Source organism: Myotis lucifugus, unplaced genomic scaffold (assembly GCF_000147115.1).
Source record: "Myotis lucifugus unplaced genomic scaffold, Myoluc2.0 scaffold_104, whole genome shotgun sequence".
Classification (NCBI taxonomy): Eukaryota; Metazoa; Chordata; class Mammalia; order Chiroptera; family Vespertilionidae; genus Myotis; species Myotis lucifugus.
The window spans coordinates 2,819,800-2,843,127 of NW_005871152.1; the positions used below are offsets into that span (position 1 = coordinate 2,819,800).

Sequence of the window (23,328 nt, forward strand, 5' to 3'; positions counted from 1 at the left end):
CAGCAGGGCTGAAAGGACTGGGGACTCCGGCGGGCCTGAGGGGACTGGGCAACTCCATCTTGTGGCTATGGGCACTGACAGCTTTGTGATGGCGTGACAGTCAATTTGCATATTCCCTCTTTATTAGATAGGATTGCAAGTGAATTTCAGATGGGATTTTCTTCCCATAATTAAATATATTACAAGTAATGTTTTCCCCCTTGGGGTCTGATTTTGAAATACTACATAAAGGTGATGTTTTTTTAAAAAAATGTACCTTCCCGGTTATTTATTTTGGGATAAAATAATAAGTTTGCTAGCAAACCCACACCAAGAACAACAACAAAAACCACAATCGACCACCATACTGAATGCCGAGCCGTTTCTCTTCCAGGTATTTTCAGGGTGTTTTGTTCCACCATGCACCACTTCACCAGAGGCATGAATCAGATATATGAGGTCAGCAGCTGCGGCAACAAGGACCCTTCAGAGCAGCCGTATGGGATGATAAGAACCTTTTACATCGCTGCTGAAGAGGTAGAATGGGATTATGCCCCTAACAAAAACTGGGAGTTCGAAAAGCAGCACTTGGACGCAGGAGGGGAAAGGTACCACGGGCGAAGCCGCCACGTCTCTTGGGTGGGATTGCACATGCGCCATAGACAGTTTTCAAATGTGGAAACCTAAGAATGCCCTGGTTTTGCCTGCACAGTTCTGGCAGAGACTTTTACTGTGAGCACAAAAGGGGAAGGAAGCTGCCCGTCTCCATCCTGACAAGGGGACCTGAGGTCATTTTGAGGACCCCTGCGGGCGGGCTCAGTACACCTCCACCAGCAATGGCTGGTCCACATGTGGCTGTGACGAATGAAAGTGACTTTGAGTGAGCGTCTAGAGCAGCAGTTCTCAACCTGTGGGTCGCGACCCCTTTGGGGGTCGAACGACCCTTTCACAGGGGTCGCCTAAGACCATCGGAAAACACATATATAATTACATATTGTTTTTGTGATCAATCACTGTGCTTTAATTATGTTCATTTGTAACAATGAAATTAGGGGTCACCACAACATGAGGAACTGTATTAAAGGGTCGCGGCATTAGGAAGGTTGAGAACCACTGGTCTAGAGCGAAAGGGTTTAGGGGAGGAGGCAGATCCCAGTGATTGTGGGACTGAGATGACAGAAGGTGAAGCAGGCGGCAGAGAGGGTGTAGACCCCGGTGAGAGGATGGATTGCGGTAGATTGAGGACCGCGAGGAAGGGGGCCGGAGGGTGGGCCACTGACCAAGTGCTGATCTGGGTGGGAGACAACCCAGCAGCAGGCAGCAATGCCATTTGAGATAGATGGGAGGAGCAGGTCTCCTCTACAGGGCCCTGTACCCAGGAAGTCCGCAAGACTGATCTCCGCACGAAAGCGCTGTCAGCCATGCTAAACAGCAAAGAATCAGCGAGGCTCAAGCCCCTGCTGGCTAGTGAGCCCTGGTCCTCCTAAGCCCCCGGGATGCACTGCAGTAGAGTCATCAAGGTATAGAGGCATCTGTCAGGCTCAGACCGGCAGACTTTCTCCCCCAAAAGTTCATCTCCCCCCACTTCTCAACTTCCCTCTGTTTGGATATCACTGCCCCCCATAGACAGACTCGGAGATTTCCATGCAGAGAGCTAAAATCGCCCAACTGGGCATCGGCAGAGCTGGAATTGAACACAGACCTTTTGAAGGACAAATACCAGGACCTGTTGACTTCAGTGCCCCTGTCCTCTTGGTCCTTTATTATCATCCTTCCTTCTCCCCTCCCCTCCACACTCCTCATACTTAGCCTTTATGGCTATGCCACACACAAACTCCTCTACACACAGCTGTTCCTGACCCAGTAGGTTTGTTTCTCTTCTGCTTTGTTGACCTCTGTTTTGAGGGTTCAGGCTCCTGGGAAAGAGAGTATAACAGTGCCACCTTATGGATAACTGAAGAAACAAAATGAATCCACATTTTAAAAAGATTTGCCTCGGGGACAAGACGACTTAAAATTCATTCAATTATTCACCAACCCATTTGTTAAACCAGACACCCCTCTCCTGCAAAACCAGTGCTGCCAATACAAGCTAAGAACTGATGTCAGTGCAATGGAATAGGAATGAATACTAATTTGGCCTTTTCTAAAAGGATTATTCCTTTACAAGGCTGCCATAACTAAAGAAATAATTTTGTTGCATGTACAATTTTAGCTCCTGAGTGTGTAAGATACATAGCCTTCCTTAGTTTCTGGAAACTCAGTGTAATTTCAGTACTAAGCCCCCACCCTCACCCCTCATCCCTCTGGGCTGGCAGGAAGTTCTAGCTTCAGTCCTCTGGGATTGTCTCCCCAGTTCTACAGAAGGATAGCAGGTGCTGAGTGTACTTACACTCTGCCCCTGCCACTCTGGATTATTGTCCGTGAACAAATAAATAGATAAAAGCAAAGTAAAATGAGAGCATGTTCACATGTTCAAAATATAAACAATTTGTAGGTAAAATAACAGTACAGAAATGAAACAAGTTCCCCTAGTGGGACATCTGTGGTACCCTGTCTATAGAAGCCCAGGAACAAAGGCCCCTTCTATACCCCAGTTGCTATTCCTCTGTCCTTTGACCCAAGGCCATCACATGGGACACATCTGTTTTTTCAAACCACCACTGGGTACAGGAAGTCTTTCCCTGAGGCTTGCAAAGATCATACTGGGGGAGCCTTGGGTCCCAAAAGGCAAAAATGGGGCCATCAGCACAATGCCAGGGTTTGTGCAGTGGGAGAGAATTTGAAAACAGAAGTTCAGTTGCTATAGAGAAATGAAGTTGAATTCCTAGTATTCCTGACTGACATGCAGATAATGTAACTAACCTGGGATTCAAGATAATAGCCTCCATCTATTGAGCACCCACCGCGATCCAGGCATTTTGCTAGGGCTTTTACAAACTACCTGGTATGACCCTCACAACATGCTTGATTAGCTTTAACTCAGCACCGCACAGGACATCCTAAAGAGATAATGATAGAGCAAGTGCTTACATGGTGCTTAATAAGTGTCAGGCTCAGTGCATTATAGATCTTAGCTCATATAATCCTCACACCAATCCTGAGAGCTAGACACATTATTATCACCCCATTTGCAGGAAAAGGAAAGCTGAAAACAGCAGAGCGTGGCTCCAGAGTCTGTGCTTGTCACTACCACAAGTGTTACTGTGACACCTGGAAAATAAAAGCAGAAGAAAAGTTCCTTCCCTTGGAAAGCACAAAATTACAGTGTAGGGTAGAAGGTATATGTGCATTTGTTAAATACCTACTGTGTGCTAGGCATTGTGCAAAGTGCTGGTGAAACAGGGCAGACAAGGCCCTTCTCACACAGACTTGATGGTTCATGGGGAAGACGTTAGGACAAGCACATTGAGTGAGGCAATCACTATGAGAGGGAAGTGCAGAGTGCAGCCAGAACTCATAACAGGAGCACACAGCCCCCTCTGGGGGAAAGACAGAAATAGGTTAAGTGGTTGGGGAAAGCTTCTGGGAGGAAGAAATCTTTGACCAGGAACATGAGGAGTAAACAAATTGAAGAGGTAGGAGCTGCACTCTTGGCACAGGGAACAGCACATGGGAGGCCTGGAGGTGGAGAGGGCATGTGGTGTTCAAGAGAGCGAATGTTTAGCCCTGATGGGTGTGGCTAAGTTGGTTGAGCATGGTCCCATGCACAAAGAGGTAGCCGGTTCGATTCCCGGTTGGGTCAGGTTTTGAGCTTGAGCCCCATAGGGGGCATGCATGAGGCAGCCAATCAATGTTTCTCTCCCTCTCCCTCTCCCTTCCTCTCACTCTCAATAAAAACTTTTCTTTTTTTTTTTTTTAAGAGTGAGTGTTTAGAATGACGTGAGCATAGAGTATGTGGAGGCCAGTGATGGGAAATAAGGCTTGGGAGGCTGGCTGAGGCAGATAGTGAAGTGGTGGCATGAGAGCCAATTCAAAGAGTTTGGCAGTGGGAAGCCATAATAAGGCTTTCCACAAGGACCGACTTGGTTGAATTTATTGTTTAGGATCACTGTCTGCAGTGTAGCCCATAGAGGAATGAGAGGAGTGTAGTCGGCAGGAGGATGATTAGGAACAATTTCAGTTAATGCAGGTGGCTTAGATTGAAGTGTGGGCAGTTTCACGTATCTCCATAGTTTAGATATAAAATTGATAGATTTTTAAAAATCTTCTGTGATGGTCTATGTTGGTGATAGATTAAGTATACAGTCAGTCTTCATTATTGGTGGGTTCCACATTTGTGACTTCGCCTGTTCACTAAAATTTATTTGTGACCCCCAAATACATTCTTGTGGTGCTTTTGTGAACATTTGCAGATATGCATAAGGCAGCAATAATTTTGTGTCACCTGATATTCATGTCAAGCAAGGCCTCTCTCTGCCTTCTTGTCTCCAATCTCATGCTGTAAACCAATGTTCTATTTGTCGTTTATTTAGCAACACTTTTTTTTTCAGTTTTATGCTTTTTATTGGTGATTTAGCTGTTTAAAATTTCCCCCAACAGTATCTGAATGCCCCAGAGGCCTTACAGAGGAAATATTTGTGTTAGACAAGCTTCATTCAGGCCCGCGTTATAGGACTGTTAGCTGTGAATTCAGTGTTGATGAATCAGAAGTATATATTAACTAAGATGTGTTTAAACAGAAACACATGTAAAGCAAGGTTCTATATTGATCTGTTAATGGAAATATTGTGGCCAAAGGTGAAGTGGAACCCAGCTCTGTATTTCCCCGGGGAACGTAGTTCAGTATTTGTTAACTCAGTGTTTGTGGTGACTTTCTAGAACGTAACTACTATGATTAACGAGAATCAACTGTATCTATATTTGTACATTGGCATATGCCCAAACCACAGGCTTTCTTGAGATCTTTCAAAGTGGGAAAGCATACCAAGGAACAGAATGATAACATGAAATCTGGAGCAATGTGGCGCGTGGGTGTTTGCATGCCTGGGCATGTGTGTGAGGTAGTTACCACCCAGAGGGAAATTCCAACCCCAAGGGGCCCTTGGGAGTCTCTAACTGACACCAGCCCTTACTCAGCACCCAGCCGGGCTGTAGAACAATGGCTCCCAAGAGAGAGCCATGAGCCAGTGCTGGGCTGCTTGCAGCAGTACCCGCTGAGTGCTTTCAAATGCGGACTCCTTGCCCCACTCCCCAACAGCTTGGCGCAAAGGCCAGCTCCCCAGGGAGATCCTAATCGCAGTGAGGTTGGGGAAGCACTGCCCCAGAGTACCCCGCATCACTCAGAAGCACTCAGGTTTTTCTACCGTCTAACAACTTTAATTTCTGCTGCTTCTGGTTTGCAGACATGGAGATATATTTATGAACCACACTGAAAACTGGATTGGCTCTCAGTACAAGAAGGTGGTTTACAGGGAATACACCAATGGAGAATTTGTCGAGATCAAAGCCCGGCCACCTCGAGAGGAGCACTTAGAACTGCTGGGTATGGGCGCGTGCGAACACACACACACACACACACACACACACACACACACACGTCCCTTAGATTTACACCTGAGAATGGAGGGAAGGAACAGAGTAGCCTGCCTGCATTCAGCCAAGTGCAACCTCTTCCTGCCCTCCCACTTTCAAGGAGCATGCTGTGTGCTCAGCCCATCCAACGCACAGTCAGATGGACAGAGCGCTGGCATAACTTCTTCAAGGTCCTAGATTACCCGTGCACAAGGCCATAACAACACACATAAAAATAATTCTGACGAAAGAGGAAGCCCTTGTGTGAGAGGGGTGCTCAGGGTGAAAGGCCTGGTTTCCATTTGGGTCATGGCCTTAGATCCACTCTGCCTGTCTGATGCCTGGGGCTGCCTGACCCTGTGATCTAGTTAAACCTCCCTCCCTTCCTTCCTGTTTCCACCTGAGAATCCCCAAACGAGATCCCATCCTGAAGATGTGATCTCAAGGTAGAGGACTAATCTAGATGACTTTCTGAAATCCGTTCCCATTTTTAAATGCACGTAGTAACTTATGTGCATAACATGACTTTACGTAGTGCTTTTTAATATTAAAATAAGGGCCCACGAATGCTAGCTCAATAAATGATCAAATGCCCCACCCAGCCACACCACACCCTCACCACCTATTAATATTGGCACACAAGTTTGTTTGTTGCACTAAATGAAGTCAGCCCTGGTGGCAGCGTTTCTTCTTTTGAGACTTGTGTGTGTCAACTGAGCTCTGAAGAAAAGGTGCTGGGCCTGCCAAGGGAGCTGGGTTGCCCCTCAGAGAGCCCCAGTTTGTTTCTGCTCAGTAAAATGACACAAACAAAGACTCCCTCAGAGGCAAGTCCTTGCAGCACTTCAGCCAGAGGAACAGGAGGCCCATCTACTCCTTTTCTGCAGCTCAGAGAGAGGCCTGCCTCCTGAAGTTACAAAAGGCACAAGGCAGGCACAGTACCGCTCATTACTGCTCCCTGTGACCTACCAGGCCACACATCCCAAAACATTCACTGTTACCAGTGCAGCAAGTTTGTGCAATTTAAGTGGTAATGAATATACAAAAAGGGATTTTAATTTAGGCATACACATGCCCTACTTATAATTATACCAAACTTACTATTTAAAAAAAACATGCCTAGAAATTTCTTTTCTAGCTTTATCATTTTTTCAGACACTTCCTAATTCACACTATTTCCTTCCAAAGATAATAATAGTCCAACAAATGTTAGATTTTTTTTTAGGTCTTTCTCAGAAAATCAATTAAAACCATGGTCTGAATCAGTAATGAATGGATAGGTGGTCAGACCTTCCTTTCATGAGCATTTCTCCCATGAATGTAGAATTCAATAAATGCCCAAGAATGTGAATAAATAGGGAACTGGTCTCAGGTGCTTCCAAAATGGGAGTCTGTTTCTATCCCCATCAAGAATACCACTGTGTGTGCCATGCTCTGTCAGTGTGGTTGGGGGCTGGGCAAACTGCCTGGGCCACATTCTGGGCACTAAGAGGTAAAAGGCACCTGGCATGGGCGATGGCATCCCATAGTCATGCTGGCACAGGCTTCCCTGTTTTCCATTGGCACACAGGCTGGTTGCTTCTAACAGAAATTTGCATAAATGAGGACCGAAGCGAGCGCAACTCAGCTATCCAAATATTGAGAAACAGCGTTGGACATGCATTAGTGAAATCACTGTATTGATCATAAATCAATATATAAATGTTTACACTTTTTCTTTATCTTCCAAAACCCTTTTATACACATTACCTCACTGTATCATTATTTATAATTATTATTATTATTACATCCATTTACCAGATAGTGAGCAATTTCAGACTTAACAAAAGTTACACACAGGGAGATTACAACTGAAAGTCTTCATTTTGTGGATATGGCTTTTCCTGGAGATTATGTCTAAGCAGTAGTAGAAATTTAAGCATTTATTATTGTGTTTCAATGCACTGAAATAAGCACTTTACATACATTAACTTATTTAATCCTATAATAAAAGCATCATTAAACCCATCTTATAGAAGAAGAAGTTGAGATTCAGGCAGGCCTTGACTATAAGGCCTCTCTAATAAGTGAAGGAGGCAGGATTTGGGCCCAAATTGGTCCAATTGCCAAAACTACATGCTATTTAATACTATATATGTGGCCCTCTAAAGGAAATGAAGGCCACTAATGAAGAAGCTAATATTTATTTTATTTTGCCAAATACTACCTATATTTAAATTACTTCAGTGTTGAAAGAGCAACGATAATGCACACAGACCTGTGTTTTGCCTTTAGGCCCAATGATACATGCCGAGGTGGGTGACTCTATCCTGATCATATTTAAGAACAAAGCCGATCGGCCCTACTCCATCTCAGCCCATGGTGTGGAGAACACAGAGAGTGGGAAGCGACTCCAAGTGTCCATGACAAAGCCAGGTAAGTTACCCCAGAGGTCTGCTCCATCCTGATGAGGACACCAGACTCAACTCTTTTCTGATCATTTCTGATCTCATCTTAATGTTAATGCATTCCAGCCATCACCTAGTCACTCCCAATATGAGATCATCATTCATCCAATGACCAAATGTTTATGGAGGTCCTAAGGACCTAAAAATGTAGTTAAGACATGATAATAGCTAACACATATTGAATGTTAACCTTGTGCCATGCTTTATATATTAAAACACACACACACTAATTTACCCTTATAATAACCCCGTGAGGTAGACACTAACAATAGTTCATTAAATCTGATACCATTGATTAGAATGTCCATCATTATTTATTCTGTTTCTTAAAAAGAAAAAGACATGCTGCCAATTAAACTTTAACATGCCGCTGATTTTGAAAACACACCCTGACTTCAGTTATATTAAATTGTGAAAAATGTTTATCCTATAATTGATGAAATATGGTATTATGTCCATTTAACAAATGACAAAAGCACAAAGGAGTAAAGAACTTGATTAGGTCATACATTAGTAATGAGGGGAACCCCAGTTTGTTTGATATTAGAACCTGACCTCTTAACCACATAGCTCTCTAAAGATGCTTCAAATGAGTTTGGGAGAAAAAAGCAAATAAGATCAATCATTTCAGTAGTAGTGTGGGTTATACATAATGAAATTCTAAGTAGTGAAGAATTTTAAGAATATGGCTGGATGTGTTTATAAAAGTTCCAGAGAAGGAAAACTCATGAAGGCTGATTACTTAGAAACAATTAGGAAAAGGAGTAATTAGGTAAAGTTTTATATAGGAGGTAGAATTCCAGTTGGGTTTTAAAAGATAAACCAAACCCAGCTGGCATTGCTCAATGGTTGAGCATCAACCTATGAATCAGTTGGTCATGGTTTGGTTCCCCGTCAGGCTACATACCTGCATTGTTAGCTCAACCCCAGTAGAGAGCATGCAGGAGGCAGTTGATCAATGATTCAATGATTCTCATCATGTATATTTCTCTCTCTCCCTCCCTCTCTAAAATAAAAAGCTAGATAGATAGATAGATAGATAGATAGATAGATAGATAGATCCCCGAAGGGAGAGAAAAATCTCATAATTTAAGCAGCTTCCCATAACATTTACACAGTTGAAGTGTGGTTGTAATAAATGTGAAGAGCTACTGTGACCTTCAGTTATGAAATTGACAGCAACCATCAGTATAATTGTATAATTACAGGGGTGTTATATTTCTTTTTACCTCTTCTGTGTAGTAATATTATAATACTTAGTACTATAGTAATTATAATAAAAGTCATATGAACTTTAAAAAAAGTAAAAACGCATAAAAAGGAGAAAACAAAACAATCTCATGCATCGCTAGAAACATCAGCAAGGTACCTATACAAGTATGCAGCTGGGGGAAGGAAAACCATCATTGGCTGATATTCTTCTGCCACACCCCACTCCACCCCATCCCCAGTAACAGAAGCCTGTATTTTGCTGCTTCAAAAAGCTTCTCATGAACATCCTAAATGTCTATCTATAGGAAAACAGTTAAGTAAATTTTGGAATATCCTTACGATGGACTATTATGCAGCCATTAAATGAAATTTAAGACAGTTTGAATGACATGGGAAACACTGGTGGTATCATATTAAGCAAAATACAAGCATAATGGGAAGGCCCGAGGGAAATAAGCCAAAATGTTAATAAAGGTTATATCTTCGTTATGGTACTTGAGTAGCAGAGTGATGCTTTTTTCTACTTCTTCACATTTTATTGTACTTTTTAGATTTTCTATAATGAATGTGTCTTAGGTGAAGAGGGACATGTTTTAAAATGGGTCAAAAAGCCATTTAGTTATTCATTTTTGATGGTTGAAAGCATCTCAGGGGTAGAGGGGGAGAAAGAAAGGTGCCAATCAGGCATTGATGGGACTCTGGTAGGGCTGTGGACAAGTTGGGGTGACCTTTTGCAGGCTGCTGTGCCCTAATGGTGAGGACGTGCAAGGGACACAGCTCCTCTATGCTGGCTGGCCTTCCAAGAGTCCTCGATGTGAGGTTATGGGAGTGGGGAGAAGAATGATTAGAAAGTGACAAAGGGGCATTTTTCCTACTGGAAATCAGAGAGAGAGAATCCCCACAAGGTCTGACAGGCGGAAAGGTATGGGAGAGCCCAGAGATGAGGGTAGGAGCAAGAAACTAACTGTGGGCAGGAAGTCCAGGCAAGCTGGAGAAGAGTAATCTGGGCATGCCTGAGATGAGGAGACCAGCATCGTAAGAAAACTAAGCAGCCCCTATCTTCTCTTTCAAAATTAAATGACTCAGAAAACATTTACGGAGCAGCTTCTTTTTATTTAAGGCTGTGCTCTCTGCTGGATTGTTCCAACTTTAATCATACCACACCAGTAGCCACTTGCATTTAGGAAGCTAAATATCAGCGTTTTTATCTTGTGATTAACAAGGCATGGAGGCTATAATAAACTTAATGGAAATTAGACCTAAAGTCATATTGCTAACCCACTGGTGTATGAGCACTTATGGAGCAAAGTTACATGTAAGCAGTACTTTTGTTCTGTGGCTCACATTCAGCTATAGGTTATTTGCCCTGATGTGGTGGGGATGGGACACAGTTCAAAAGGAGATAGTGATTTAAATGTGGCTTTTATTTGGGACTTTTACAATGGGATTATCTTGCTAATTCATGAGTATATTTATGACTCCTCTGCAAGGCTCTGGATTGGCCACGGGGGGTTGCACAGCTATGGTGCCTAGCAACAGGCAGTGCACACATTTGTTATTAGTATAGATAGAAATGAACATGTATTGACTGCCTTCAATGTGAGGCTCTATCCTGGGTATTTTACTTCATTTAATCCTCACAACAATCTGAAGACTGGATAACTACTCCACTTAATAAGTCAGGTGTGCTGTGCCAGCACAGCCAAGGGTTCGGTGAGCCTGAGGCGGGTGGCAAAGGATGTAGAAAAGGCAGACAAAGAGAATAAGCTGGGTCTAGGTGGATCTCCTGTGCCTGGCTAAGGACACAGAGAGAGAGATCCAGAGGGCAAGCTGAGCCCTTTTTTTATAGCCAGAGGTAAACAAGGTAGTGGTCACCATAGTTACAATGTTCTTGTGAGTTTCACTTGTTTTGGCAGCACTTGCTGCACCTCCCACAGCCCATTAGCTACCCAGATATGATCTAGGGAGGTCATAAGGTCAAGCTTAATTATGCTAAGAGGGATGTGCCCTCTAAGCTGGGACTTGTTTGTGGCTTTGCCAACAGGTCAGTCGGAGGCTTAACCCTATAGCGTTCCCTACAGTAAGGAAACTAAAGTTCAGGGAGGTTAAGTAGTGTGTCAAAGGTTGGGTAAGTAGGAAGTCATGGGGTTGAGATTTGGAACTAGATCTCTCTGGTTCTAACTAGATCTCACCTGTTTGCACATTAAAATCACCTGAGAAGCTTAAAAAAAAGTACTCTAGTCCCAGACCCCCTACATTCTAATTTCATTGGTTTGGGATGAAGCCTGAGCAGTAAGGGTTCACAAAGCTTCCTGGTTATTCCATAGGAAGCCAAGGCTGAAATCCATGGTAATTCAAGTGAGCTTGAGCGTAGCTCTTGGGAGAGAGACATGACATTTGAGGGGGGAAAGCAGTGAAGTATAAAATAAGTCTTCATTTCCTAAATAAACATTAATTGATAATAGAAAGAGCAAACTAGAGGGGAAGCTCTAGTCTGAAATGAAATATCGGCCACTTTGAAACTGCAGAAAATCAAGATGTGAGTTTAATGGGAACATTTCTAATGAATGGGTACTTCTCCCTAGCAAGGAACATCAACCAAAATATATAAAGATCTGTTTGTATTTTTCTCGAGCTAAATTGCCTGGAATAAGAGGTAACACTAGTAAATCCTTTCTATTTCTTTTCATTCGTTTCAGGAGAAGTAAAAACTTACATATGGAATGTCCCTAAAAGGTCAGGCCCAGGGCCATCCGACCCAAATTGTATTCCATGGGTTTACTATTCAACAGTAAACTTTGTGAAGGTAAGATGGAGAGAGCAACCAAAATGCTCACAGTAGTATGGCTTTAAGTTGACTATTAAGTTATCACAATTCTGGTGGGTATATGTGAAGGGTATCATGGTTTAGAGCAGGGGTCTCAAACTATGGCTATTTGTTATGATTGAATTGAGTAGTTGTGAAAGAAACAGTATGGCCAACAAAGTAAAAAATATTTATTACCTGGTGCTTTGCAGAATATAAGTTAGTTGACTCTTAATCTGAAGTATGGGGGAAAAGATCAAATCAAATCCCAATGTTTCAGTTATCACATTTAGATTTTACAAGGTAGTTTATGTAAATAGGTAGCCATAAAATAAAAATATTTCAAATATAATTTATACCATGGTTTTCAATGTGTGGAATCTACCATTTTTAAAGGCATCACCACTGCTATCGGGGTTCAGGAAAAGAAAACACATGCCAAACATAATAACTGAAATTACAAACTATTTGAATAATAAATAGGCTAACTTTATATAGAAATGAAAGGCAAGATTCACTATTGATTGAGTCAGAGATGTATATGGTAAAACAACTAGTCATTAATAATATGTCATAAATGGAAGTCCAAACTAAAATCACCTCTATATATAAAAGGCTAATATGCAAAGTGTCCCCTCGGGAGTTCGACCGGGAGACTGGGAGTTTGCTCGCTTGCTATGACATGTGCTGACCACCAGGGGGCGGCACGGAATAAAGGGAGGCCCCCGCCAGCAGCTGGAAGGCCCCGATCTGCCAGGCGTAGGGACCCTACACATGTAGGAGTTTTGTGCACTGGGCCTCTAGTATGATATAAAATTTAAGTAGTGCCCATTGTTTAAAAAGTAAAAGATTCTCTTAACCTTCCTCTTAAATATTAGATGGTTGCATTATTGTCCTTGAGTTGTACTGGACAGTGCAGGAGTTACAGGGTGACATTTAAGACAATTCAAAAATTAAACTTATGCCGAAACCGGTTTGGCTCAGTGGATAGAGCGTCAGCCTGCGGACTGAGGGGTCCCGGGTTCGGTTCCGGTCAAGGGCATGTACCTGGGTTGCGGGCACATCCCCAGTGGGAGATGTGCAGGAGGCAGCTGATCGATGTTTCTCTCTCATCGATGTTTCTAACTCTCTATCTCTCTCCCTTCCTCTCTGTAAAAAATCAATAAAATATATTTAAAAAAATTAAACTTATATTTTGGAATTATGGGAAATGTACACTTATTCATTTATTTCTTTGTACATCCCCCAAAATATTTATTGAGCACTTGTACTATGAGCCATGCAAACATTCTTGTCTTGAAGGACTTAAACTCTTTGAGGAACATAATACATATGCACTCCCATAATTATAACAAAATTCTGAATCTGGTGCGTTCTATAGGAGTGTAGGGGAATGAGAGTCTAGGAAGAGAGAGCATTATGAGGAAAGCTGAAAACAGGAAAGTCAGTGTGTTTGGGAAATGCTGAGAGTCCCATTTGGCCAAATGGGTAATAGGAAAAGAAAGCAGTGGAGGAGCTTAAGCTAGAGAAATCCATTGGGGGAGCTCCTGAGGGGTTCAAGGACCTGTCGAGGATTAACATTCTATTCAGTAGGTCATGGAGATTCACTGAGGACTTCTAGATATGGGAATGATGAGATTAATCTGATGGCAGTCCGCAGGGTGGGCTGGAGGTGAGTGAGCCAGAGACCAGAGAGGGGCCGATTTCTAGTCCAGGGTGAGGTATTAAGGTCCTACACTGGAAGGGTGGCAGATGGAATGGAAAGGAAGTTGCAGAATGGAGAGGCATGGTGAGGGAAAAGAAATGTAAGGTTTGACGGTAAATGAAACGGGACCATCTGAGGAAGAAAGAGGAATTAAACACTGAAATAAAGTTATCTGATCTAAATGACAGGTAATATCATAGCACTGTTAACAGAAATAGAGAAATAACTTTCTTGTAAGAAAATGACTTTGTTACAAGCACTTAATCGGTATTATTAAATTATTTAAAGGCTCTTCTACTCAGTTTTATTTTCTTTCAGGATACATATAGTGGTTTGATGGGCCCTCTGATTATATGCAGAGAAGGAGTGTTGAATGAAAAAGGAAGAAGAAGTGATGTTGATTATGAATTTGCTCTCTTGTTTTTGATATTTGATGAGAATGAATCTTGGTATCTGGACGACAATATTAAGAAGTATCTCAATAAAGATCCACGAGATTTTAAGCCCACTGATGATTTTGAGGAGAGCAACAGAATGCATGGTATATCAGAGATTAAAAAAGAAGACCTTTGGTGAGATAAGCTCATAGAAATTCCTGTAACTGGAGGAGGTCCCCAGCCTCCTTCTCTGAGCCCTTCCCCACCCGCAGGTGCTCTTGGACTGAAGCAAGTCCTCTAAAGCTTTCCTTCACAGGGAACCAGTCAAGTCATTGGATGGCTGCCAGTAAGGTCCAGCCAGGCTGTGGACCAACTGTTTTAGGGAGCTCTACCTCTGAATGCTGGGATCCCTAAATTTTAAGACTATGAAATAATTATTTAAAAGTGAATCAGCACTTATTCGTATATTTCTATAAGAATACATCATAACTTTTAATTGATCAAATTTAAGGGCCTGGTTGAACTGTCTCTGGGACATAAAATACCATCACCAAATTTCTGTTTTAACGTGTCTATATTATTTAATTCTACGTAATTTAGGGTAGTTTTATTTTTAAGCACGAGTAATGGGTTTCATTGACACATCTGTACTCTCTCACCAAGATCTACTTTTGACCAAAGGTATACCAAAAGAGACCACAAAGGTCACAAAGCTGGTTAATTGCTAACATAGATCAGAATTAGCCTGATCTCTGACTCAGCTACCCTTTCCCCTACCCATTTTGCTTCCTTCTCCCAAAAGTTTCTTGGTATGCTCTCTATTTTTAATGGATTAATTCATCTGATGCACAGAATAAAAACATAGCAGAGAGCAAAGGAGAGTCCCACATCACATCAACCCACCTTGAGCTTGCTTTGGTCTCTATGAGGTCGTGGGCTCTGCTGGTGTGAAGCTGTTTAGAGAGTCAGCCAGGCTTAGAAACTTGTCCCAAGGTAGTTCTCAGAAAGTACATATCAAGGAAATAGCTTCTAATTGGTTCAATTATGATTTATATGAACTTGATTCTCTGGGCTTTAGTCCATTCAACTGTAGAATGATATAAATCTGGCTACCTGGCAAATGGGGCTATAATCTACTCCACAAAGAGACTATACTGAATACACAAACCAACAGCACACCCTGCTACCCAAGATGTAGCTTTCAAAAACAAACTGCTATTCTCTTTCTTAGCAATCTTTGTATAAGGATTTCTTAGGAATGTGAATTTTGGGTCTAGAACGGTGGGGACATTGGCAAGTGCAAATGAGATTGTTCCATTTTATCAGGCAGATGAGAACATTGGTGATTTAAAGATCGGCTTGAACCAGATTAAGGAATGAGGGTCTCCTCACTAATCAGAAGCTATTTTCTCTCCACCATCGTAGCTATTAATGGAAAGATTTTTGGGAATCTCCATGGCCTCATCATGAATGAAGATACAATGACAAACTGGTATTTGTTAGGAATGGGAAGTGAAGTGGATATACATACCATTCATTATCATGCTGAGAGCTTTCTTTTCAAAGTAAGTATAAGGAAAATGCTTTGGGGGAGGAGACATTTTGAACTAATAAATTCAATGCATTTCCACTATAAAGTAAGAGGTTTATTTGGCAATAAAGCTTGGGGGGGGGGCGGGGAGTGGTGTCAATATTAGAGAATAGAACAGAATAATGTGGTTATAGCCTGCCCCTGGTAGACATTTCTTAATATGTACATATATTTTATACAAAAACAAACAAAAAACCTCTCCAAGCTTCAGATGAGAGTTTTTGCATCTATGTTCATGAAGAATATTGGTAGTAGCTTTATTTTCATGTAAACTATTTGTCTTGGTTTTGGTATCGGGGTAATGCTGGCCTCATAAAATGAGTTTAAAGTGTCCCCTCCTCTTCTATTTTCTGGAAGCTATGTTTAGAATTGGTATCATTTCTTCTCTAAAATTTGGTAAAATTTGCCAATGAAGGCCTATGGATGTGGAGTTTATTTGATGGAAGGTCTTAATATAATTTCAGTTTCTTTAATAGGTAATCTGAATAGTGATAATTATCAGCTTTTACTGTAAGGGCTTTGTCCATACCATCTAAGTTGTAGAATTAATGAACAGTTGTTCACAATATTCCTTTATTATCCTTTTTAATGTCTATAAAACTCAGTAATGTCCCCTCTTTCCTTCCTGATATTTGCAATTTGTGTCTTCCTTCTTCTGCTTTTTCCTCCTTGGTCAGTTTGTCTAGAAGTTTGTATTAGTTATCTATTGCTACATAACAAATGACTCCCGAACTTAGTGACCTAAAACAATAATCGCTCATCTCAATTTCTCGGGGTCAGGAATCTGGGAACAGCTTAGCTAGTTGGTTCTGATTTAGCACCTTTCATGAGACTGCAACCAGACGTCAGCTGGAATTGCAGTCACATCCAAGCTCACTCACAGGGCTGTTAACTGCAGGCTTCAGTCCCTCACCATGTGGGTATGGCATGGGAGCTGGCTTCCCCAAGAATGAGCGATCTAAGAGGAGAAAGCAAGAGAGAGGGTATAAGGCAGAAGCCACTGTTTTTTATAACCTATTCTTGGAAGTAGAATGCTATCACCTCTGGCATAGGCTATTGGTTTTATAGACCAACTCTCATGCAATGTAGGAGGGGACTACAAAGGTTATGACTACCAGGAGGTGGGGATTATTGGAGGCCATTGTGGAGGCTGGCCACCACAAGTTTATCAATTTTATTGATCTGTTCAGAGAACTAGCTTTTGGTTCCTTTATCTCTATTATATTCCTATTCTTGATTTTATTGATTTCTGCTCTTACCTTTATCATTTCCTTCTTTCTGCAGATAGATAAATCTTACCGAGAAGATGTGTATGACCTCTTTCCTGGGACATTCCAAACAATCGAACTGTTTGCAGATCACCCAGGGACATGGCTGATACACTGTCATGTATCCGATCACATCCATGCTGGCATGGAAACAACCTACACAGTCCTTCGGAACATAGGTATACTGTTGTCTGTCAGTGATGCCAGGGGATAGGCTTCCTGTAGACCCTGAAAACAGGAGGCATGAGACCCCCAAGGAACTCAGAGTTAAGCAAGAGAGACAGACATGTAAATAGTAACCATAATAGAATCTGCAACGTGCCAAAACAGAGTGCAGAGTACAGGGCTCAGTGACAGCAGTAGGAAGCAAGGGTCAACAATGGTGATATGAGCCAAGGTTCCACAGAGTCTATCATGTTTCCGATGGGTCTGAATGGATGGGTAGAAGCTTGAAAGGTGACTGGGTTGGAACAACATGTATAGTGGAAGGAAGAATAACACTGAGAATCCAAGAAAGACTTACAGATAACTGACGGGGAAAAGTTCTGTTTGGTGAAAGGAAATAACGCTTGAAACAACTCATGTCATGAAAAGAACCTATTTCTATTGTTTATAAAACAATCAACTTGCCTTCTTTGTCCAGACAACAGGATTCCTTACTCCACCAAGTCTCCTTCTGGAGGAGCCTCCCATCTGGCCACCACGGCGCCCTCCCATGGTAAGGACCCCTCCCTGACCCCTGCGTGGGAATGGTCAGTCTCACGCTCCAGGGAAAGGCAGAGGCCTGACACCTCACTTTTCTTTTTTCACAGAAGAGCCTGTCAAGGAGCAACTCTATTTCTTTGGCAAGAATCTGAGTCCCAGAGGAGCTAAAGCAGCCTTGGTCATCCTGTTCATCATCGGACTCCTCCTCCTGATCGTCACCATGACCCTGTCCCTCAGACTGCGCTCTGCACGGAAGCAGGTGGCCTACCAGGCAGTGCAGTCCTGTGCGCTCCCCACCGACGCCCTGTGAGCGGCTGCTCTTGCTTCGCAGGGGAACTGGACAAGGCATGGTTCACCAAGGAAGGTCCACGCTGTACCCTGGATGGGCGCTGATCCTCGGGAACACAGTCAAAGCAATTTGCTTTTAGTTATTTGTTTTTAAATGGGCTGTGCATAGTCCTCAGGTATAAAATACTGAGAGAGGAGAATGGGCGTGACTGACAGAACAGTCTCTCGGCCTGTTCTCAGAATACATTTGCTGAAGTGTGGATTCCCTTTGAAAGATGTCTTTCGTTTCCAGCTCTCACACTTCTTAGATTAGACAGTGAGTGATTCCTTAGCTAACCATCAAAGTTCTCAGATGGACAGCTTCTGGAAAGTTATACTGCCTCCGACATCTAACTGGAACAGCACTGGTTTCTCAACCCTGTTAAACAAGATGCTTCCTTTCGCTGTTCCAGGGAAAAGACCTTTCTCATGGAAATGTATGTCAGTATCTGCTGATAGAATCTGACCAAGTGAATATTTTAGAGTGTTAGCCAGCTCTCCAGGCCTTTTCCACTTGAATATAAACAGCTGGCACACTATTTGTTACAGAAGGCAAAGTTATACGCATTTTTAAAATATTGGTGCTATTTTTATGCAAACTCATAGGAGATACTTGAATGTGTATGACTCACTTTATGTTATTAGTTTTTACCGTATGTTTCTATGGCAACATTTGTATTTTCAAGAATCAACTAGAGAACTTGAATCTGTGTTTCAGAAAGTGGAGGGCTGGTATCTGAAACAGGGGGTTAGGTTCTCGCATGGTGAGTCAGGGCTCTCCGAGAGTTTTGAGAGAGCTTCTAAGATGGAAGGAAAGTGCAGGAGGCGAGTCTGGGCTTGAGTCTGATTTTTTATTCACTTCAGGGTTCTTTCCAAGTCTCCATCTTCTAGGAAATAAAAACAGTCTCATCATGCCAGGAACACCAGGAAGAACTCAGTAATGCAGCTGACTGGTTGGGAGGAGAAGGGAATCTCATAAAATCTTTGATTCTATGCCTCTTAAAGACATAGCCCCTTGTGAGAGAGGGGAAAAAAAAGGAAAGGCTAGAAAAAGAGAGTCCCAGTGGCAATTATTTACACCATTAAATCAGCTTTCAAAGGCTCAAATGCAAAAATAACATCTTGAACAACTAAACTCAATCCACTATGAGGCAATCCATACTCCTTGTATGCAAAAAGGTTAGGTGTCAGATTAATAGAAGCAATATTGTTTATTACAACTAGACTGAGAAATTGCCCTTAGCTCAGGGCAAGATGCCCTGTGATGCCAATGCCGATGCCAGACTAGTGACAGTAGAACATCTGCCCTAGCCATGGATCACTTGGATGTCCAGATGAATGAGTAGGATCTAATAAATACTGGTGGAGGGAACTTTCATACTTTCTGTCTTCATCTTGGTGAGGGGAAGCGGGATTTGGTAGAAGCTAGCTTTACATAAGACAGGATGTGAATGCTAATAGTTCTGTTCCTTGTTTAGTTGAATGCCCTATCAAGCAGGGGTTTGAACTCTACCCTGCTAACCACTGATAATGTGATTTTGTAATAGGTGCTCTACAGTTTTCATACATGTGTAGACTGCACCATTTCATCATAATGATTATGAGAAATGTCTTATTTATAACTCACTTAGACGACAAATTATATAGTTGTAAGTTTTTTCCCTTTTCTCTTAGTTTATTTTTTTTTAATGAACATGAAACCACACAGTAGTTTGATTATACCATTTCTCTTTTTAATAAAGTTTCACATAAGATGGCTATTTGCATGTTTGTTTGTCTTTTAACTAAAAGTTACCTATCATTAAACCTGGGATGGGGAGTAATTAAAGGAGAATATATTTTAGATATTCAGCAGCTATCCCAGTTATACTTGCTAAAGGAAATGAAACACCAATTTATCTCCACAAGTAATATGACACTCCTCAACCATTGTTTCCTCAAACGTTACCACACTTCTTCATCCTCAGCCTCACTCCTTTGAGAAAAATCAACCACATCACACATATCTTTTCCTCCAGTTACAATAGAAGAAATGTTCCTGCTCCTGTCAGGGCTAAGTCTCTCACTCGGCTCTGGACCTCATCCCTTTTTTGCTTTCTCAAGGACTTCATTCCCTCAGTTACCAGTTTTTCCTCCTGCATGCAGTCATCATCAATACCCACCATTAACAATAGAAAGCAAAATTGCCTGAGCCAGTTTGGTTCAGTGGATAGAGCGTTGGCCCTTGAACCAAAGGGTCCCAGGTTTGATTTCAATCAAGGGCAAGTAACTCAGCTGCAGGCTCGATCCCCAGCCCCAGGCATGCATGTGAGAGGCAACCAATCCGATGCGTCTTTCTCCCATCAATGTTTCTCTCTCTCTGTCTCTCCCCTTCCCTTCCACTCTCTCTAAAAATCAATGGAAAAATATCCAGGGGTGAAGATTAACAACAACAAAAGAAAGGAAAACAAGAGCCCTTGTCCTTAACTCCATAAACCCCTCCAGCCCAGTTTCTCTGTTCCCTTGGTAGTAGAACTTAAAGCACTGTCCATGCTGGCTGCCTGTACCACCTCACCCCATGCATTCCTCAACCCATTCCAATGGCTTCCAATCCAGGGTGCCCAATCCTCTCTTCCCCCACATCCCAATCTGCTGTTGTCAAAATTAATAACCATCATGCCATTTCTACTGCTTTCTTGCCCATCTTTATTTTACTCAACCTCTCAGCAACAATTGAGAGCTCCTCCCTTCTAAACATCCTCTAGTTTCTTGGTTCTACAACATGACTCACTGCTAGCCTTCCATCTTCCTCAACTGCTATTCTATCTCAGTTTCTTTTGCTAGTTACCTGTCCTTTCTCGGACTTCAATGTCAGCATGCCTCAGGGTCTGACACTAGCACCTTTTCTTTCTTATGCTCTCTGGGGTAGACTAAATAATGTCCCCAAAGATTTTTGTCCTAATTCCCAAACCTGTGAATGTTACTTTATATGGGAAAAAAAGGACTTTGCAGTTATGAGCAAGTTAAAGATCTTAACACATTGCGGACGGATCACAAGAATAATCGTGTTTTCTGTCCTAAGGCTTGTGGCCAATCACGAGATTTCTTTAAAAAGATATTAGCTTTTAAGAACATGTAATAAATAACTTCAAAATACAATGGGTATTTGATTTTAAAGCGTGCCTTTAACATTTATGTAAAACTTTTTTGTGCTCATTCAATAGAAACTTATCTGGCCACTGGGTAAAGCTAGCAATAAAATACTGGTCTGCAATGTGTTAGTATGAGAAGTGGATACTGGATTACCCACATTGGCTGTAAGTGTAATCACAAGTGTCCTTCTAAAGGAAAGGCAGAGGGAGATCTGATTACAGAGGAAGGCATTGTGAAGCAAAATTCTTTCCTGCTGGCTTTTGGGATGGAGAAAGGGGCTACAAGCCAAGGAATGCTGCCTTAAATGCTGGAAAAGGCAAGGGAACAAATTTTTCACCACAGGAGGGAGCATGGCTCTCTGACATCTTGATTGTACTCCAGTGAAACTGATTTCAGACTTCCCGAGTTCAAAGAGAATAAATGTGTGCCACCAAATGTGTGGTAATTTGTTAGACCCCTCTCCATAGATGATGTTGTCCATCTTCACGGATCTGAAAAACATCTTTATACAATAAATTCAAAGTTGCTTCTCGTGAGGCTGCAGACCATAAATCCTGCTCAAGCAGGATGGATCACTGCCGCAGCCCCCTAACCAGCCTCTCCCTGTCACTCTTGCTCCTTCCACCCAGCCCACACAGCTGCAGCAGTGTTCTTCCACATCTGACACATCACTTCCTGGCAAATACCCTGCAATATTTTTCCATTTTAATTTCATTTTCCTTTTCCTTTCTGAAAAAAACCCAAATTCCCCAGTTGCCGACACCAGAAATATAAACAGGAAATGCACAAACATTAGTCAACTTATTTTTAGCTTATTTATCTCATTCACTAAGTCAATAATCCCCTCACTGACCATTCCTTTTCTACTATCTAGACAGTCTGTTTCTAATCCACCTGCCTACCCATTCTGGGCAGCCCCCACCCATCTAACCCATTTTAATTTTAGAGTTACGGATTTAGGGCGGACATTATAACACTGCAGAAAGATCACGGGCTTCAGAGTTAATAACCCTGTTTTGGACTCTGGCTTTATTCTTATCAATGTTTTCGTTTCACTTTTAATAATATTCAAACTCCTTAGCCTGGTCCATAGGCCCATTCTGATTTGGTCCAGGCCCACCTCTCCAACTTCGACTCTGCTCTAGCTTGTATCAGTTCTTGTGCCCTACTAGTTCTTTCTCACGTCAGGGCCTTTGCGTGTTCTGCTTTCTATGCCAGGGATGCTCTTCCTCTCCAGCACCCTCATACTATTCCTACCTTTTGCATTTCAGCTGTGAGCTTCCTAGAATGCCTTCTCTAAAGTGGGTCCCTCTTCTTGTTATTGCCTATCTCTATTGTTCTCCTTTGTAGCACTTATCACACTACATAAACATTTAATTGCTCTGTTAATTTTAATAATATCTGCCTCTTTGACTGGAATTTGGCTCCAGTCACAGCAAGATGCCTGACCTGTTTTGTTCACTGCTGCATCCCCAGCGTGGACCATAGTACAGATACATAATAGTTGCTCAGCAAATATTACTTGAATAAATGAATGACTATATAAACAGAACAGACAGTGTAGTGAGCTCAATTATTTTGACTTAGACTATTTTGGTTGCAAAAGGTCACATATTCCAGGGTCAAAAGTCAAAGGTCTCAAACAAACAAAACAGTTCTGGGGCAGTAGCTTTGAGGCCCACTACTGCCTTGGCCTCCTTCAAACAAATGACACTGGGGTAAGGGGTGGGGGCAGGGAGGACTATTTTATCCCCGGATGTACCTTACGATGATTGTAAAAAAGCAATATCAAAACAAGGGAAGTCTAAGAAACTGTCACAGCCAAGAGTTGCTAAGGAGACATGACAACTGTCCACACAAGAATGTCCAGCCTAAGAAAAAGTCTTATAACAGTTTATTTGAGCCAAACTGATGACAATTTCTGGGAAGCAACATCTCAATGCATTGAGAAAAAGCTCCTGAGAATGGCAGTTTTGCAACTTATTATTTTAATTGTTTTTTTTAATTTTCATCTTTTTAATAACTTAAAAAATTTTCACTTACAGTTGACATACAATATTATGTTAGTTTCAGGTGTACAACATAGTGATTAGACATTTGTGTAATTTACAGCTTATTTTATACACTAGAATCAAAGAAGACATAAGCCAGGTTACATGAAATCCATTGGTGGTAGATTAGGAAGGCGAGAGAAAGCAAAGCAGGAAAATCTCTGAGACTGGACAAAAAGTAAACCAAAGACACATGTCCATGTTTTACATTGGTGAG

The 23,328-nt window shown here is 42.0% G+C and overlaps 1 protein-coding gene across 1 annotated transcript in view; it reads left to right on the forward strand.

Moving 5' to 3' along the window:
• HEPHL1 (hephaestin like 1) overlaps nucleotides 1-17,911 on the forward strand; it is a 60,237-nt gene extending 42,326 nt beyond the window's left edge. The window contains exons 12-20 of the mRNA XM_006092770.3: nucleotides 374-587; nucleotides 5,325-5,464; nucleotides 7,765-7,905; nucleotides 11,849-11,955; nucleotides 13,979-14,201; nucleotides 15,463-15,602; nucleotides 16,913-17,075; nucleotides 17,540-17,614; nucleotides 17,709-17,911. Coding sequence (XP_006092832.1) covers nucleotides 374-587; nucleotides 5,325-5,464; nucleotides 7,765-7,905; nucleotides 11,849-11,955; nucleotides 13,979-14,201; nucleotides 15,463-15,602; nucleotides 16,913-17,075; nucleotides 17,540-17,614; nucleotides 17,709-17,911 — 1,406 coding nt within the window. The remainder of the gene's footprint in view (nucleotides 1-373; nucleotides 588-5,324; nucleotides 5,465-7,764; nucleotides 7,906-11,848; nucleotides 11,956-13,978; nucleotides 14,202-15,462; nucleotides 15,603-16,912; nucleotides 17,076-17,539; nucleotides 17,615-17,708) is intronic.
• Nucleotides 17,912-23,328: the final 5,417 nt, after the last annotated feature.